Below are 15,874 nucleotides of genomic sequence, written 5' to 3'. Positions count from 1 at the left end.
ATATAAAGAAGAAAAGCAAAGCATATTTCAAATGTCCATTTTTAGAAGCTAAACAGCTCAAAAGTTCCAATGCCAGTCACTGCACTTGTGTCTCCAGACGCCTTAATTCTTTAACCACAAGATCAATGTTTATAATTGGGTTAAAGTACAAGGCCCAGTAAAACAAACAATTGCAAACAAACTGAGGAATAAAAGGCCAAAAAATGGTAACAAAAAGACCCTGGGTTGAGACTTTCCAGAAATGTCTCCACATTCTGTGAGGAATAGTCCTGTGAAAAAGGAAAGGGAGAGGCTTAGAGGAACTTTCCATTTTGTTTTTACCCATTCTAAGAAAAGCTAGTATGTGCTGCAGCCTCAAATGATTTAGCACTTACTCAGGTACCTGTAAAACATCATTTTGCACTCCAGAAAAACTTTCTTAAAATACAGCAATACTGGATTTTATATAAGGAAGCATTAAGTCAATTTATTCAGACCACAAAGCACAGGAAGTTAAAGTGGTCAAATTCCAGATTTGTCGTAGATTATTTCTATGTACCCTGTTCTCTTTTGAAGATGTTCTGCCCCCTAGCTGCTGGCAGAGAGTGAAAACCCAGTATACACCAAAACAAGAATTTCTCCTATGCAAGTGCTAAAAACTATAACAGATCACAGCAGTTATGAAGTAATATTAATATGCTTGAATTAAAGCTAAAGCACTAACTGAAAACAGCAATTCACCTATCAGAAATACTATCAGTGTAACTAAGCTTATTTATGATCCTGAGGACTCATCCTTTAATAACTATGTTGTAAGCATATCATGACAAAATTCTGTAGTTCTCAGCTGACAGCTAATACCATTACCATAAAAGGCAATTCTCAAGGTAAGAGTTAGTATTTACCCAATGGTTAAGAACATGCTTATTACCGTTACTTGCATTTGCTACATCTGATCAGTGAAACCAGCTGTAAGAAACCCTTTCAAGTATTCACAGAAATAAAGATATTCAAGAGTGAGTGCTAGTACATGTGCGGATTCAGATTCACATGTTCTTACTATCCTCAGAGTTGTGGTCAGACACTGTTTTTTCAGTGAGCAACCGTGAAATCGTTAAGACTGTTACTTTCTATTTATAAGGCCACGTACTTCCTACCCTCTTCAACAAGCTCAGTAAGACTTACTTCAGTTCTCTTCTTGACCAGAGCCTCCAAAAGGAGAATAATTCCAGAACAGAGAGCAACATGGCATTTACAATTATAAATCTTGACGTCCAGTAGTGCACATCCAGCCAATCCCAAGCAAATTCAGCTATCAACTGGTATGGCAAAAAGAAATACTTTACAATGAATTCTCTCCACTGTTTCCAAGAAGGATCTTTAAGGTCCTGTAAATTAGGGTAAAAAGACTGTTAATCAATTTCCTATTAAACAGACACAATACTGGCTTATTTCCACTACTCTTTTGTTGAAAATTTGTTTTTTCATACGTTGAAAAAAGTAATTTATCTTTAGTATACTTTCTGGTAGATAATACTATAACCCAGTAATTTCCATTAGATTAGAATAAAACATCACAGACAGCCAGACCTTATAATGCCATTTGTTAAAATACAGGTATTTTGGGTGAACAGCCTTTCTATACTCATGTGAACTTCAAAAAAAATGAGTTTCACAGATTTAAAGTCTTAAAAGCCTTACATCAATCTTATTAAAGGTAATGGTCACAACACTGGTAATCACATACAATAAAAATCAAGAAACTGCTTACTTTGTAGGACTTTTTTTAAGTTGTATTGTAAAGAAATGAAATGATGAATAATTACATCATGTGTTTTTATGCTGCTAGTCTTAAAATGCTTATAACCAAAGCAAGTAGTGTATTTAATGTTTTGAACACTTACTACTAGTTTTGTGACAATATCTTCATACTTGTCTTCTTGCGTAGGGCAAATTGTGTGCATGAAAGGTAGGAAAGCTTCTGCATAATCAAACAAATATAAGTATAACATACTGAGTCTTGGAGAACTCTTCAGTGCATACAGAAGAAAGAGTGATTTTCCTGGATTTACTGCCTGAAAGGTATCAAATTATCAAGTTTCAAACAATGAAAAAATAAAATGAAAGGGAGATGCCAGTTCTTAGATTTTTCTGACAATCATTTTTCAAATGATTATTTTTCAAATACAACAGTTCATTAAACTGAGCAGTTTTTACAAGGGTAATTCTACTACCTTAACACTCCTCCTGGCTTTAAGAGAATTTTCTTTTAAAGATATTATTTGAAAAATACTTAATATACATGACAGACTTTATGTAAAATTTACCTTATATTCCCAAAGGTTCTGTGGTGGTTTAACGCCTAAAGTTTTCACACATTCCAGTTCCGCCATAATAGCTTTTCTATGGTTACCGTTCTCTATACTGTAAGGCTCTTTTGCGAAATCCTCCTCTGTCAGTGTTAGGAGGAGTCTACAAAAGCAGAAGAATTCAGAAGGTAAACAGTGCCTCTTCACCAAAAAGGTATGACTAACAAATCAGCAATTACATACTGAAACAGTAAGCTACTGATAGAAGGTATCACCTGTTGGTTTACATTCCACATCAAGTGTTCTGAATCAACTGCATCTCAGAGCCTGGGTTTTAAATATCCTCCTTTTCAAGTTTTCTTTTGCCTGCTTTCAGCATGCAAATTTATCAGCTTGTTGGCTATTATTGAACACAGTTCTTCAGTACTTCACAGATCTAGTCTGGTCTCCTGAAATCAAACCTAGAGCTCTTGGGTGGAATGCAACAATGCATATAGCATATGCATATTTTCACAAGAAAGAAAAGGTGGGAGGGGTGGATAATACATTAGTAGAATTTTACTTTCAGTATCATTTCAGTCTGCATTGTCAGCATTTTAAAAAGTTCTTAGAAAATCTTCAGTTATCTTGCTTAGTAGCTACTACTAAAGTTTTCAACTACAAGTGTTAAAACTTCCCCTGAATTTTATTCTGATACATCAACAAAATATTCCCACAATCTAGGGAATGAAGTACGGTCATTTCACAATATACCATCCTTAATGAAAGCTATCCAGTGGTCCAATCAAATGATAGCTGTTCTTGACAATTAGGCCTCTCACCTTCCATTCACTTTCTCCAGTAAAAATCTTTCTTTATAATGTGAAGCCCATGGGCCCAGCTGCTCTAGCCAAAGTATCACTTCCTCAGCAGTCCATTTAGCAACAGGCTTGTGGACAAGAAGATCTTCTTCAAATTCTCTGCTACTCCAGTGATATCCAAGTAGAACTACCTATAAATAGATTTTTAAAAAGAAAAAAAGGAAAAAAAAGGAAAAAAAGGAAAAAAAACCAAGAGATCCTTTACCTGCAAAGCAAATATATTAATGATACAAATTAACACTTGGGGCTTTAAGGGGCTTGACATGTAGAATCTTCCATTTTATGGACCCTAGAATACTCAGGTTATAAGAAAGTATCTCAAAGTTTTACCCCATTTGTGTAACTTCTGTTTGCTGTATATTGCAATTGTAGTTCCTGACAGACAACTCTGTTTACTCCGCTCAGCTGAAGTCTCTTCTGTGCTGACAATTTTTTATGTACGTGTAATTTAAGTATATTTGATTACATGCTTAATTAAGTAAATACAGAAAACCAACCAGATGAAACTTACTGCTACACATGTTAAAGCTGTCAGAACGCCTGAGAAAAACCCTCCTCCTCGAGGATTAATTCTTCCTGTGTTTGGAACTGTAGGGATCTGGTCATTCCCATATTTCTGGAAGGTTGCTAAGCTGCGTGCTACATCACTGTTTTGTTGAATATCTTCTTTTCTTTGTTCAATGGCATCAGAAAATAGCTTTTCAATAACATCCCTAATGGGAAAAATATTTGTCATTGTACTACAACCATTGAGGCTTAACACTCATAAAAGGGACTAATTTTTGGATTAGTTTGCCAACCTCTACTAAAGACTGTAATCTTTGAAAGCAAGAAAACATTAGTTTATTAATACTTAGTAAAGTTAAACTCAAATCAATTAATTCCAAACAACATTTTCCTTAGCTTCTAAAGACAGAAGAAGTTAAAATATCACATTAAAAAAAAATAAATCCTTATTTCTTATATAAAACTAGACTTGTCTGTGCTACTGGCAAGCCTCAATTACTAAAAAATGCTAAGCAAAAGACAACATAAGAGCCTACCTCTATTTATTAAAATATTATTAACCTAAGATAAAGTATTATTAACACAAGAACTTGTGGGTAATTCAAGACAGCAAATTGATGTTTCTAGCTTTGTTCTGCAATAAGATCACATTTCTTCCTATAAATAATTCCTATTACAGGAATAATTACACAATTATCAAAGATCATTCTAACTTTGAATTATTAGGAAACAACCAGCTGTATTAAAAGATGCAAGCGTCTCAATAGTAAGAAGGGACCCCTTCTCTCCGTCCCCCAAAAAAATCGGGGCGGGACGGGGGGGGGGGACGGGGGACAGGGACGGGACGGACACCAAAGCCAACCAACCCACCCTTTAGTTCCATGCAGAAAAATGTGCTTGAACAGTTCAGTACAAGTGCAGAACATGAAAGACTTCAGGATTTAAACATCCTTGCCACAGTTCAGATTACCAATAAACTACAAAAATCTGCAGCAAACTCAAGAAACTAGACAACTAATTTCAGTGGTTTTAGAAATTCCAAAATGGCATAGTATACTCACCTGAGGAGGATGTTGACTTTGGGGAATCCTTCCCATTTTTCTCTGCATTCGGGGCATTCATTCTTCTTGGACGATACCCACCACAAGGCTAGGCAATGTCTACAGAAACTATGCCCACAGTTCAGGGTGGTGGGATTGACCAGAATGTCGTAACAGCAGTGGCAAAGGAACTCACTAACTGATATCCGCCGACCGATCTCAGGAGTAGCTTGTGTTTCAACTTTTGCCCTCTCTGTTTCACCTTGTAAAGTCTCATCTTCTTCCATTTTCTTTTATGCCTTATGCAAACAGAAAGCTCTCTTAGATCTTGAAAGCAGGTAAGGAATTACTTCTGTAAAGCAACAAGATAAACCTCATTAAGAAAAAAGTTATTATAAAAGTTTAGAATAGCAAGCAGTATAATTTATCATTGTAATTCTTTTGTTGCTCTGGTGGTTTTAAACTTTTTAACTAACTTCGCTCTCCCCAAAATGAAACATGATCTTCTACTTTTTCAACAACATATTCATTACAAACTACAATCAAAACCAGATTCTAGATGTAAACAGCTGGGCTCAATCTCCCTATATTATCTTTTCCTGTATTACATAACACATGAAAGTGAAACAAAAAAACTCACTATGATTCAGATTACTTTTGACAGTATCTTTAATCAAGGTTTTAGTAAAAGACACCAATCAAAAGAAATATAATTAGAAAATACATATCATAGAGAATACAAAAATAAAACACCAGTATAATGTAATGATCTAATTTACTCCATCACTACTCTTTTCAAGCACATGGAATAAAACATTACTAACAAAGGTCAATGCTAGACATTGCTGTGCAATGTTAAAAAAAAAAATTCGATCCACAAAGTCATATGCTTCAGAATTATAAGGGATTGATCTGGATTGATTTGCTTGCCATCTCAGTGAAGGACTGAACTCTGTATTAACTTTACTGGTAATTACTCTTTGCTAGTATTTCAGCAAATGCACAAATAAGAAGAGTTTAAGATTGTTCCAAGCTTACAGAAAAGATAAACCTACCTGCTTGATGTTCCTACTATATTCTCTCAGGTGGCTGTATCTAGTTTCTTAAGAAAAACACCGATCCAGATCACTTACTTACCAGTCATGATATGTTAGAAGCTATCAAAAACTATAGTTTTCTCCTCTCAGGCACTACCAAACCAAAATATGCTTACACCCTCCACCACGTGTCTCCTGCTTACTACTAAGTTACCATCTTTCCATCCAGATCAAGCACCAAGAGGTAAGCATGCAAGTTGGTAAAGAATAACAATTAAAAAAACCTCAACAAAACAAAACAAAAAACAAGCAGTACAGAAATACAAACCAATAGTGCAACTAGGATCCTCAGACTGCTTACAAAGATGTCTTTTCCTAGCAAAGCAAGGATTGTTGGCTTTCTGAAAGACAAACCTGAAACATCACTTACAAGAGGAGAAATAAAAAACAAAGGTTTGCACCTAAGAACGTTCTTCTAGTTTTCCTAGAAAAGAGAGGCAACAGGATTTCTGTGGGTGCAAAAATATTTCACCACTCAGTCTCTGCACCAAATAAGAGAAGGGTCAGAAGTAGAAAGCTCCTCTCCTGCCTCCTCTTTCCAACTTCAGCCTGCTTCCTCCCTCTGTGCTGCTACCAAAACCGAGGCACCGACGGTTCGGGCCTGCAGCGACGTGACGGTCATTTCCCCCCTCCCCCGCAGGCAAGGCAGGGCCCATCTCGGAGGCGTCACCAGCCCATCCCTTCCTACGCTCCCAGCAGCAGAGGGGAGCCCAGCGAAACGCCGCCGTTCGGGCACCCCCAGACAGCAAGCACAGGCGAAGGCTCCACGGCAGCCCGGCCTGCCCAGCCCCAGCCCCACCGGCGACAGGCAAGAAGCCGCGCCATGCCGTGCCCCGCCCGACTCACCCGCCGGCCGCCACGGGCGCGGCGCGCAGCGGCCTCCCCCCGCCGCTTCCGCACAGCCGCCGCCGCCCTGCGGGGGCGCGCCCGGCCCTGGCGCCGCGCCGCTGCTCCGCCGCGGGCCGGGGGGGCGCGCAGCTGCCGCCGCTCTTCCCACCGCCCTGCGCCCGTCGCCTCACGGGAAAGGCGGGTGAGCGTCGTCTCAGCGGCGGAGGGTTTAGCTCCCAGCGGCCTCCCCCTCCCGCGTCCTGCGACGGGCTCCGAAATGAGAAGGGCACTCGGGTAGGGGTAACCGCCACAGCCTCCTCTGCTGCCGAGCTCCAGCATCGGGCTTATCGATACGGTCTATATAAGCAGAGCCCGTTTCTTCTTCATCTTTAAGCGTTGTATTTCAAAGCTTTTAAAATCACCGGACAGGAACACTCACATTTTTGTTCATACGCTGACTTCCATATTCGCGAGAATTGAGCTACGCTTGGTGAATGTATGTCTACGCACCCGGGTAAACTTCCTTCACAGAAACTTTGCTTAAAGTTTATTTTACAAGTTAAGAACGAGAGGGTTAATCTCAGAAGTAAATTAGACTTTTAGATGCTAGTTTGACTGCAATGCTAACGCATACTGCACCAGGTTGGTTCACACAGAGACTATTTTTACCACGTGAGAGTATATCTATATATACACACATTCACAATTATATCAGTCTCTGTTTTTGACTAGAGTTTAAAGAAAATTGAGTGATTTTTTAAAGTACTGGTGAGATGTATTTTTTGACTGTGCAACACAGTAACATTTTCTTAAAGATTTTGTTCTTACTGCAGATTGATACAAGCTGCAAGTCCAGTTCAAATGACGTTTGAGTTACCAAAACCAAATCATTAATGTTTTAATTATGCCAGCCTATTTCAATAAAGAAAATAATACTCTGTCATTGTTTCCTCTCCCATATTATCCAGAGGACAATTATTACCATGCTGACACATACATAGCTCTGGTTTTGTTTGCTTTAGAACTATCCTAATCAGATTTCTTATGGGACAGAAAAACATGTAGCTGAAAAGTTCGTCAACTGTTTGAGCAATGATCCAATATTTGCATATCACACTTCCATATTTAGTTGTTTTACTTAACAGTTATTGCTTCTTTACTCGCACATGGAGTTCTGTTAGCAAGACTGCAGTATTATTCCTCAGATCTGTTTGTGACAAAAACAATCAAGATCCAATTCTGGCCTTCTTTAATACATTAAAGTAATAAATTAAATACTAGACAAATTTCCTATCCACATGGAATAAACAGGCATTTATGCTCAAGTGTACATGCCATTTCAATATTTTTTTAACAAAAAATTCTAGCTATAATGGTTGAGGGGTCACAGGAATGATTATGGATTCCAAAGTAGTTTTCAGCTTTAGTCAAATACAAATTAAAACACCACTAGCAGCACAGAAGAAGTGCGGACAAGCAGGTAAGTCTGTACAACCTAGCTTGCAAGGCTTATTTTATGAAAAGATCTACCAATGAGCTCATACTTAAGTTTACTTGTAGTTTTACTTAAATATTTGAAGTTAACTCCCAATCAGCAAATCTTTTAACTACCCTAGTATGGAAGTATTAAACCTCTTCTAGATCAGAGAAAGTTCATCTAAATCTACCTTAGTACATGGCAGGTGAAAATGTGGCCCAGAATATTTAGGCCTTGTTCTAGAATCTAGTTTTTTACTACTTTTTTCTGTGTGTGTTTTCACTTAGCTTCACATTAGTAAAGTATGTGAAGTAAATCACAGAATCACAGAATTGTATAGGTTGGAAAAGACCTTTAAGACCATCGAGTCCAACCGCAAACCTAACACTACCAAGGCCACCACTACACCATGTCCATAAGCACCTCATCCAAACGTCTTTTAAATACCTCCAGGGATGGTGACTCAACCGCTTCCCTGGGCAGCCTGTTCCAATGCTTGATAACCCTTTAAGTGAAGTAAAATTTCCTAATATCCAATCTAAACCTCCCCTGGCACAACTTGAGGCCATTTCCTCTCGTCCTTGAGGCCATTTCATCTTGTCCTCTCCGCAGAACATACAAAAGTGTTTGATACAGTCTGTGCTGCAGATTTACGTGATGTTGTGGAAATGTGGCCTTTTTGTTCTAGTTTATAACTGTCATGCATAAAAAAGCAATGTGGTCTTGTAACTAGCTGATTGTATTGCTCTCTCCCAAGAGTACCCAGTAATTTGGAAACCAGCCAACCTTTTCTGCTGTCATTTAAAAACTGAGAGATTTGAAGAACTCTGATTACAAACTACATATTCATAAGTGCAGCTGCTTTAATACATACAGGGAAGAGAACCAAGCAGGTACTTAATTAATTAGGCAAGTATGTTATCTTTTGAAACTAAACAAAAGTGAAGATGTATGCTCTCTGAAACATTTCTTGACATATACAATGGCAAGCAGAAAACTAATTAAGGAAAACTACACAATAATGGGGATTAAAACTTGAATAAATATTATGAGAGTTCTAAATTCTTCTTAACACATAATAGCATTTCATTTTTATTGCAATACATTATATACAGGAAGACAGTAAAGAGGAGACTCTTCCTAAAGAGGAACAAAGCCAGAGAATGAGGCACCTGGGCTGTCAACTGCACCATCAAAAATTAGATTTTTCTCCAAACCAGATCTTCTCAGAAAGCAAAAGGAAAGTGAAGTACTCCCATCTACTCAAGCTCTAGTTGTGCAGTTTGGGACACTAGTAATGATAGTGGCAAATGCAAACAGAAGTAATCTAATAGTTAAAAAAAAAAAAACCCAACCCAAAAGTAAATCTGAGGGGATTAATTGGACATTAGACCTTCAAAGAGAAAAGATGTCTAGTATCAAATGGTAGTTCTGACTACTACCAACCAGACAGAAATTGGTTGAGATGGGTAGTTGTCCTAATTCAGCAGAGTACTTTGCTGTTACTGTAAAACATTACTTTGTATCCTATATGCAGGGCACATTTCCAAGATGATAGCACCAGAAAAAAAATAGAGCATACAATATTATATCCAAGGTAAAACTGTATTAACTCATAGTGTGGATTATTGCACCACATAAATATTTTTGGAGGTACTATCACCAGAGTCAATGCTAACTATAATTGTGCTGGTTTAGTCCTGCTATTCAAGTTCTTTACGCTTTTTCCTCCTTCCAAGTTAAAAATCACTTTTTTTTAGTAACTATAACAAAAAGCCAAAAAGATTCACTTAAGTGTTTCAAATTTTCCTTCTAAATACATAATAATACATACATGTTGAAGTAGAAAATGTCTAATCTGTAACACATAATACTTCGATTCCTATTAAGTAACTGCACATTATTACAGCATCTTACATTTCTACTTGCAGTTTAGCTTTATTTTGTAGGTGAATGAAGCAAAGAGTTCCTGGATTTGTCAGCTACTTGGGTAAAAATGTCACGTTTCTAAAAGAGCCATCAAGCCCTTTAAAGTTCCATGAGCACTTTAACTAGAAACTGCAGGAGCATTTCTTAAAAAATAGAGGAGTAAGATAAAAATATTAGGTTTCAGCTAATTTACTTCAAAATAGAAAAATCTCTACTACTATTTTAACTAACCTCATACTCAGCACCATTTAATCATAGAGATGATTTGCTGAGAGTGCATGTAAAGTAAATTTCTTATATTGAAAAGGCAAAACTTAATCTTGAAGAATCTTTAAAATCTCTCTCCGCTCAGTCTTGCATAATTCTCTATCTTCTACTCTATGCAGAAATTACCTCCCAATTTACAGAGAATTTTCCATTTGCTTTCATTCTGCTGGAATTCTGGAAAAGATTCTTTATCTTCTGCGTGAACTCTAAACCTGCAGCACATACGCTAAACTCTGCGTACTGTCCTTGCCCACAACTTCTGCTTTCTGCTTTTGTGCAACACCTGATCTCTTGGGCAGTTGTTTCCTTCCACACCACAGGTGTGGGGACATCTTGCTGGGCGTTGAGCTTTGTTTACAGTTATTGTACAATGATGTGTAAAAAGTGCTGGTTTTATCTTTTTAACAGGAAGACAAATGCTTCTTCCATAATACTTCAAGCCTACTAGTTCCTCCGGACTTTTCGTCATTAAGGCATAATCACCAGTAGTTCTCCACTATCCTCCTGGTATCTCCTCAGCAAATTCGCATCCCTTCTTTCTTGCAGGTGCTAGTCCTGCCTTTCCGGTCTGAAAGGCAAAGACCGTGTTTTCCAACATCCGTGACATTTCAGAACACCCCACAGAAAATCAGCTGGTTTAGGACTCCTTTTCCGCTCCGCAGCGGTTGGCAGGGCTGTCCTCTCCCGCCGTTATCACGACGCGGCAGGCGGCTGAGGGGCACTTTTCAGGCCTAACGGTCCGCGGCAGCAGCAGCAGACCTGCTGCCCTTCACAGGGAGGCGGGCAGCCTTTCCCTGCGGGCGCCGTTCCTCAGCTGCCCCGCCCAGGCAGGGCGGGTCTGGGGCCGTGAGTAGGAGCAAAGGGGCGGCACGCTGAGAGATCAACCCCCGCCCGCTGCCAGGCACCGCCCCAGGAGAAAATGGCGGCCGTCCCGCCCGCCGCCTCAGGGCGCTCACGTGGGCGCTCACGTGCGGCTGGGCGGGAGGGGCGGTTTCCGGAAGCGCTCGGCGGCGGTTGCGGGTGCTGCCGAGCCGGGCCGAGCCCCGGGCGGGCTGGTGCGGGCGCGGGATGGAGGTGATCAGAAGCAGTGAGTGACCAGCCGCCCCTGCGCGCCGTGCTCGGGTCGCATCTCGCGGCCGCGGCGGGAGGCTCTGAGCCGGCGGCGTTAGAGGACGTCCCGGTGTCCCGGCTTCCTTTCGCCAGGCTGGCGGCGGGGTCCGGCCTCAGTCTTTCCTTCAGGGGCGGGGGTCTCCGCTCCTCCCCGCGCCCGTGAGGGACAGCCCTGAGGGGGGAGGTGCGGCGGGCGGGCCTCCGCCCGCGCCCCGAGGCTGAGGGTGCGGCGGGCGGGCCCCGGGGCGGTAGGCCCCACCGGCCCCGGCCCTGCCACCGGCCCCGCGCTCGCCGGCAAGTGCGGGCCGCCTCTGCCCGCCTGAGGGGCGGCGGGCTGCGGTAGGAAGTCGCTAGTAGTCTCAGGTATGTTTTACCCCTTTACCCGCAGATTTTAAGGATAACCTGAACAAAGTTTATGAAGCCATTGAAGAGTCGGACTTCCTGGCCATTGATGGGGAGTTTTCAGGTACAGTCGCGCCTGTTTTGTGTTTGTGAACTGTTGGCAATATCTGTGTGGGGTCCCAGGTGCCTGAGTTTGCTCATGTAACGTATCTCAGCGTTGGCTTGAAACGGCTAAAGCTAAGGCTACCACAGAATGATTAAGCCACTTATGTGTGCAATAGCAAGGTTTTGGTCAAGGAAAGGTAAATGTCATATACATGTTGTACTCATGCTGCTTCTACTTCCTCCCCACAGTAATCTTAGCATGTTAATTGATTTCAGCTGCAGCTCAGGAAAAAAGATTTTCATATGTGTCATGAAAGCAAGAGATTGGAATAGATAAGGGAGGCTCTGCAAGTGTTTGGACAGGGAAAGACAGCAGTAAGAACTTTGGCATTTGTAAACTCTGAAGGATCTATGCATCGGAGAGATGCGTTAATAAGTGCTTTAGCTTTGGGATATGGAGTTCAGTCAACCATGAAACATAAATGTGATCAGGATTAGGTTTTGTTAGATGTGGTGTTTATGGAAATATGGTTGTTATTTGTATTGCTTAAGGTGACTAAGCCATTCAATAAATCTATAGACAGCACTCTTTCCATTTTTAGTTTGACTTTGATCCTGCATTGTGTTGTAAAGACCCGTCAACATTATGTTACTGGTAGATCTTTTCATGTTACTGTCATTTAGAATAGGAACCAGAGCAGCAGAGCTTTACTGCTAGAACACTACCATTAAACTGGGTGGCTTTTATGCTAAGGTGCATACTTTTAGGAAGTAGAAAATCTTTCTCAACTGAATTAATCTTAACATGTACTTTCAGTGAAAACATTTTTATTAAATTGCCAGTTGTTGCATTTCTTTGCTGTGGCTAATTTTGAAAAGCTTACCCAAAGCAAAATATGTTTCAGGGATCAGCGATGGGCCTTCTGTTAGTGCATTAACCAACGGCTTTGACACTCCAGAAGAAAGGTATCAGAAACTTAAAAAGGTAAAGTGTTTACCTTGACTAAAATGAAAATGCTGAAAAAAGGTTAGAACTCCTTAGTTCAGAATGGAGCCAATGTAGGGAAATATGACAGAGGTCTGTAAGATTGGCGTAGAGCAGACAGGGATTGCTTGTTTAATTGTCTCTACTAATACAAGAATTGGGCAGTGTTGTGTTAAATTTGCAGAACTCATGGTCAGAACAGACAGATTCCTCATGCAAGAGTTAGTAGATGTGTAGAACTTGTTAAAGGATGTTGAGAGTGTTAAAATTTATCATTTCAAAGCGGGACTGGATAAGAGAACTTCAGTGACAGAGAAACTACATCAGGATGAGGGTCCTTCCCAAACTACCTCCCCTGCTAGCATGTACTCTTCCTAACAAAACTTAAATGCCAGCTGTCACCACCACCTCTTGCCTCTCTGCAGCCCCCCCAAAAAAAAGGTGCTGGAGGGCATCGAAAGAGTTATGAAGAGTAGCCAAATGACCACAGGAGACAACGTACGGTGTGTGAGAGTCAAAAGGTCAAAACTGTGAAGTTTTGGGTTGTGGGTTTGGTGTATGTTTGTTTTTTTTTTTTTTCATAAGGGAAAGGAATAAGAAAAGAGAAATGCTAAGCATCTCAGCATATGCTGTTTCCTGAAGTGTCCAAGGAGTCAATAAATGCTATTTAGTAATATTGATGAGGGAATTACTGGTTAGTGCTCCTACTGAGAAACTGGCAAAAACTGGGGAGGAGGGTATAGCTAAAAAAAACCTCCAAACACTAAAGGAGACAATAAAAGCAGAGACCAGTCCCTGAAGAGCATCCAAGAAGCTAGAGGATGCCATAGTCTGTTAATCTGTCTGAATATGAGCCTTTGAGAGCTTCAGGGTAGCTGATGATTCAGGCTCTTCAGGCGCAGTCAGTCTCCGTTGCTCATTGTAAGAGGTCTGGTGTATCAGAAGCCAGCCCCAAATTCTTTGTTGTCACCTTCTTAAAACTTAACTTTTACCAGCTAATAAATTAACTTGATGGTTGATATTTTTGATCTTTATACTCAAAGATAAGAGAACTAATTTTATATGTCCTGTTGCCTCCCATTCCCCCACCCCCCCACCCCCCCCGTGATAGAATTGAATAATCCTATGTCGTCTTTGTGTTTAAAATGGGTGTATGGCCCTCGGGAAGAACGAGTCTTTCAATGAGACCACAATGCTTCTTCGTTTTCTTGTACACTTGCAGTGGTGTTAAAAACCTTTCCGATATTTATCCAACAATTGTGAAATACTAGAGGGCATGATGATAAAGTGCCTAGTGACTATGCTAGTACTTCTATCACATTATCCACTGTAAGCCACATGGATCAGAAGAACATTAAATGTATTATTACATGTATTTGAAAACTATATACAGCCAGTTTCCCTCAGCCTGCTCCCACACCATGGGGAATGTAAATAAATGTTGAGAAGGAGGACTGACAGCTGCTTTAGATGCAGCATCTCTTGTGTGTGAGCAATAGGTGGAGAGAGATGGGACTTCCCTCAGTTCTTGTCTGTTTAGGGAACGGAAGTGCATACTACAAGTCATCTTTGGGTAGTAACATGAGTAAATGGAGATGAAAACTAGTTGAAAAACTCTGGTGTATTTACTTCAAAATTACCAACAGAACAAACATTGGTTAAGATTCAGATTTGCTTAATTTTGAAATGGAGAGAAATCATATTTATTGTGGATGCACCCCAGTTATCTTTAAATGTGTACGATTTTTATTCTCATTCAAAGTTTTCTTTTCCTTTCCAGCATTCCATGGATTTTTTGCTCTTTCAGTTTGGCCTTTGCACTTTTAAATATGATCACACAGAAGAAAAGTATGTTATTCTCTTATTCCTTGTTTTCTTAATTGAGAAATTTATGAAGTAATATTGATAAGCTGTAATGACATGCAACTCATCTTTTTCACAGGTATATAATGAAGTCATTTAATTTCTATATTTTTCCAAAACCCTTTAACAGAAGTTCACCAGATGTCAAGTTTGTCTGTCAGGTTAGTAGAAAAGCAAGTTTGATTTTGGTTGGTTAAGGTATACCTGCAGCAAACTTCTAAAAAATATTTGCAGGAAAACTCTACATCATTGTAGAGAGAGGAGTGGTTGGTTCTTTTAACAGCTTAAAAGGCAGATAAACATAAGTTTCTGGGGTTTGTTTTTTTTCTTATAGAAGAAATAAGCATCAGTTAAGAGCAATCCCTAAAAGTGAGCTTTAAGGGAATATCTTTGACTTGAGTTTTTAAATCTTGTTACACATTACATCGTGTGGTTTCTGGACTTGGAGATAATGTTCCAAACCTGGCAAGATGATTCTATTTTTGTATTCCTTTTTTGTCTGACTTCCTGCTCCCTTGCTTTTTCTGTTTGATCCTTTATTCCCATCTACTTATCTCACTTTCACTGCTTCCTGAGCTATTGCCAGCATTTTTCTGGTCTCAGATTTGTTCTCCTGAACCACATTTTGCTTTCTTTAATTTCCACTCTCCACAGAGCTCGTTCTTTCATCTTTATCCCTTCAGTGTATTTATTGTTTTGGTACTTTATGGAAGTTGAAAATAAATAACAAAAGTAGCATAGCGTAAACTTGCTGTGGCTTCTTTAGGGTCACGAACTTGGTTGCTCTTGACTTTGGACCTAGTATAATTTCTTAAGAAGTGTAAAATTTATCTTTTTATGCCACAGATACAGTTGCCAATTGTAACGCTATTTTCTTTTGTTGCAGAGTTCAAGTATAGATTTTTTAGCAAACCAAGGATTTGATTTTAATAAAGTTTTTCGCAATGGTGAGTTGTTTTTGTTTTTTCTCTTTCTTTCAATGTCTGCAAAACTTATGATGACATCTTTCTTCATTTTCTGCAAAAAGAAAGAAGCAGCCATTCATGATACTCTCTTAACACATAATGAAGTTCTTAGAATTATTCTTATCTGATCTACAATTGTGCTGATAGTTACTCCCTTTCAAAAAATTAATGGTATAGATTCAACAGAATAGAATCCCTATTTAGTTAAGTG

General features: G+C 39.7%; 2 protein-coding genes across 15 annotated transcripts in view; one reads left to right on the top strand and one right to left on the bottom strand.

The window, feature by feature from the left end:
* Positions 1-76: 76 nt before the first annotated feature.
* Positions 77-6,804, bottom strand: BFAR (bifunctional apoptosis regulator). 10 transcript variants are annotated; one of them, XM_072877892.1, is made up of 9 exons: positions 6,639-6,804; positions 6,061-6,146; positions 4,717-4,994; positions 3,660-3,861; positions 3,110-3,279; positions 2,307-2,451; positions 1,884-2,054; positions 1,165-1,367; positions 77-269 (listed from the first exon to the last, which is right to left on the bottom strand). In XM_072877892.1, the coding sequence occupies exons 3-9, from the start codon at positions 4,980-4,982 to the stop codon at positions 77-79; spliced, it is 1,350 nt and encodes a 449-aa protein (XP_072733993.1). In that variant the 5' UTR covers positions 4,983-4,994; positions 6,061-6,146; positions 6,639-6,804. The 10 variants fall into 10 exon arrangements, with proteins under 10 accessions (XP_072733993.1, XP_072733995.1, XP_072733987.1 ...); XM_072877894.1 differs by having other exon boundaries at positions 6,061-6,133; XM_072877886.1 differs by having other exon boundaries at positions 4,717-5,047; positions 6,061-6,157; positions 6,639-6,803.
* A 4,407-nt stretch (positions 6,805-11,211) lies between these two features.
* PARN (poly(A)-specific ribonuclease) overlaps positions 11,212-15,874 on the top strand; it is a 63,895-nt gene continuing 59,232 nt past the window's right edge. Inside the window, exons 1-6 of one of the 5 annotated variants that reach the window (XM_072877842.1) lie at positions 11,212-11,380; positions 11,792-11,869; positions 12,756-12,835; positions 14,616-14,683; positions 14,778-14,859; positions 15,585-15,645. In XM_072877842.1, coding sequence (XP_072733943.1) covers positions 11,362-11,380; positions 11,792-11,869; positions 12,756-12,835; positions 14,616-14,683; positions 14,778-14,859; positions 15,585-15,645 — 388 coding nt within the window. In that variant the 5' untranslated portion in view covers positions 11,212-11,361. The remainder of the gene's footprint in view (positions 11,381-11,791; positions 11,870-12,755; positions 12,836-14,615; positions 14,684-14,777; positions 14,860-15,584; positions 15,646-15,874) is intronic. The other 4 variants (XM_072877839.1, XM_072877838.1, XM_072877841.1 and 1 more) reach the window with 4 other exon arrangements.

This window comes from Ciconia boyciana, chromosome 13, assembly GCF_034638445.1.
Source record: "Ciconia boyciana chromosome 13, ASM3463844v1, whole genome shotgun sequence".
NCBI classification, from domain to species: domain Eukaryota; kingdom Metazoa; phylum Chordata; class Aves; order Ciconiiformes; family Ciconiidae; genus Ciconia; species Ciconia boyciana.
Note: the sequence above shows the minus strand (reverse complement) of the source record. Positions and strands in the feature narration are given on the sequence as shown.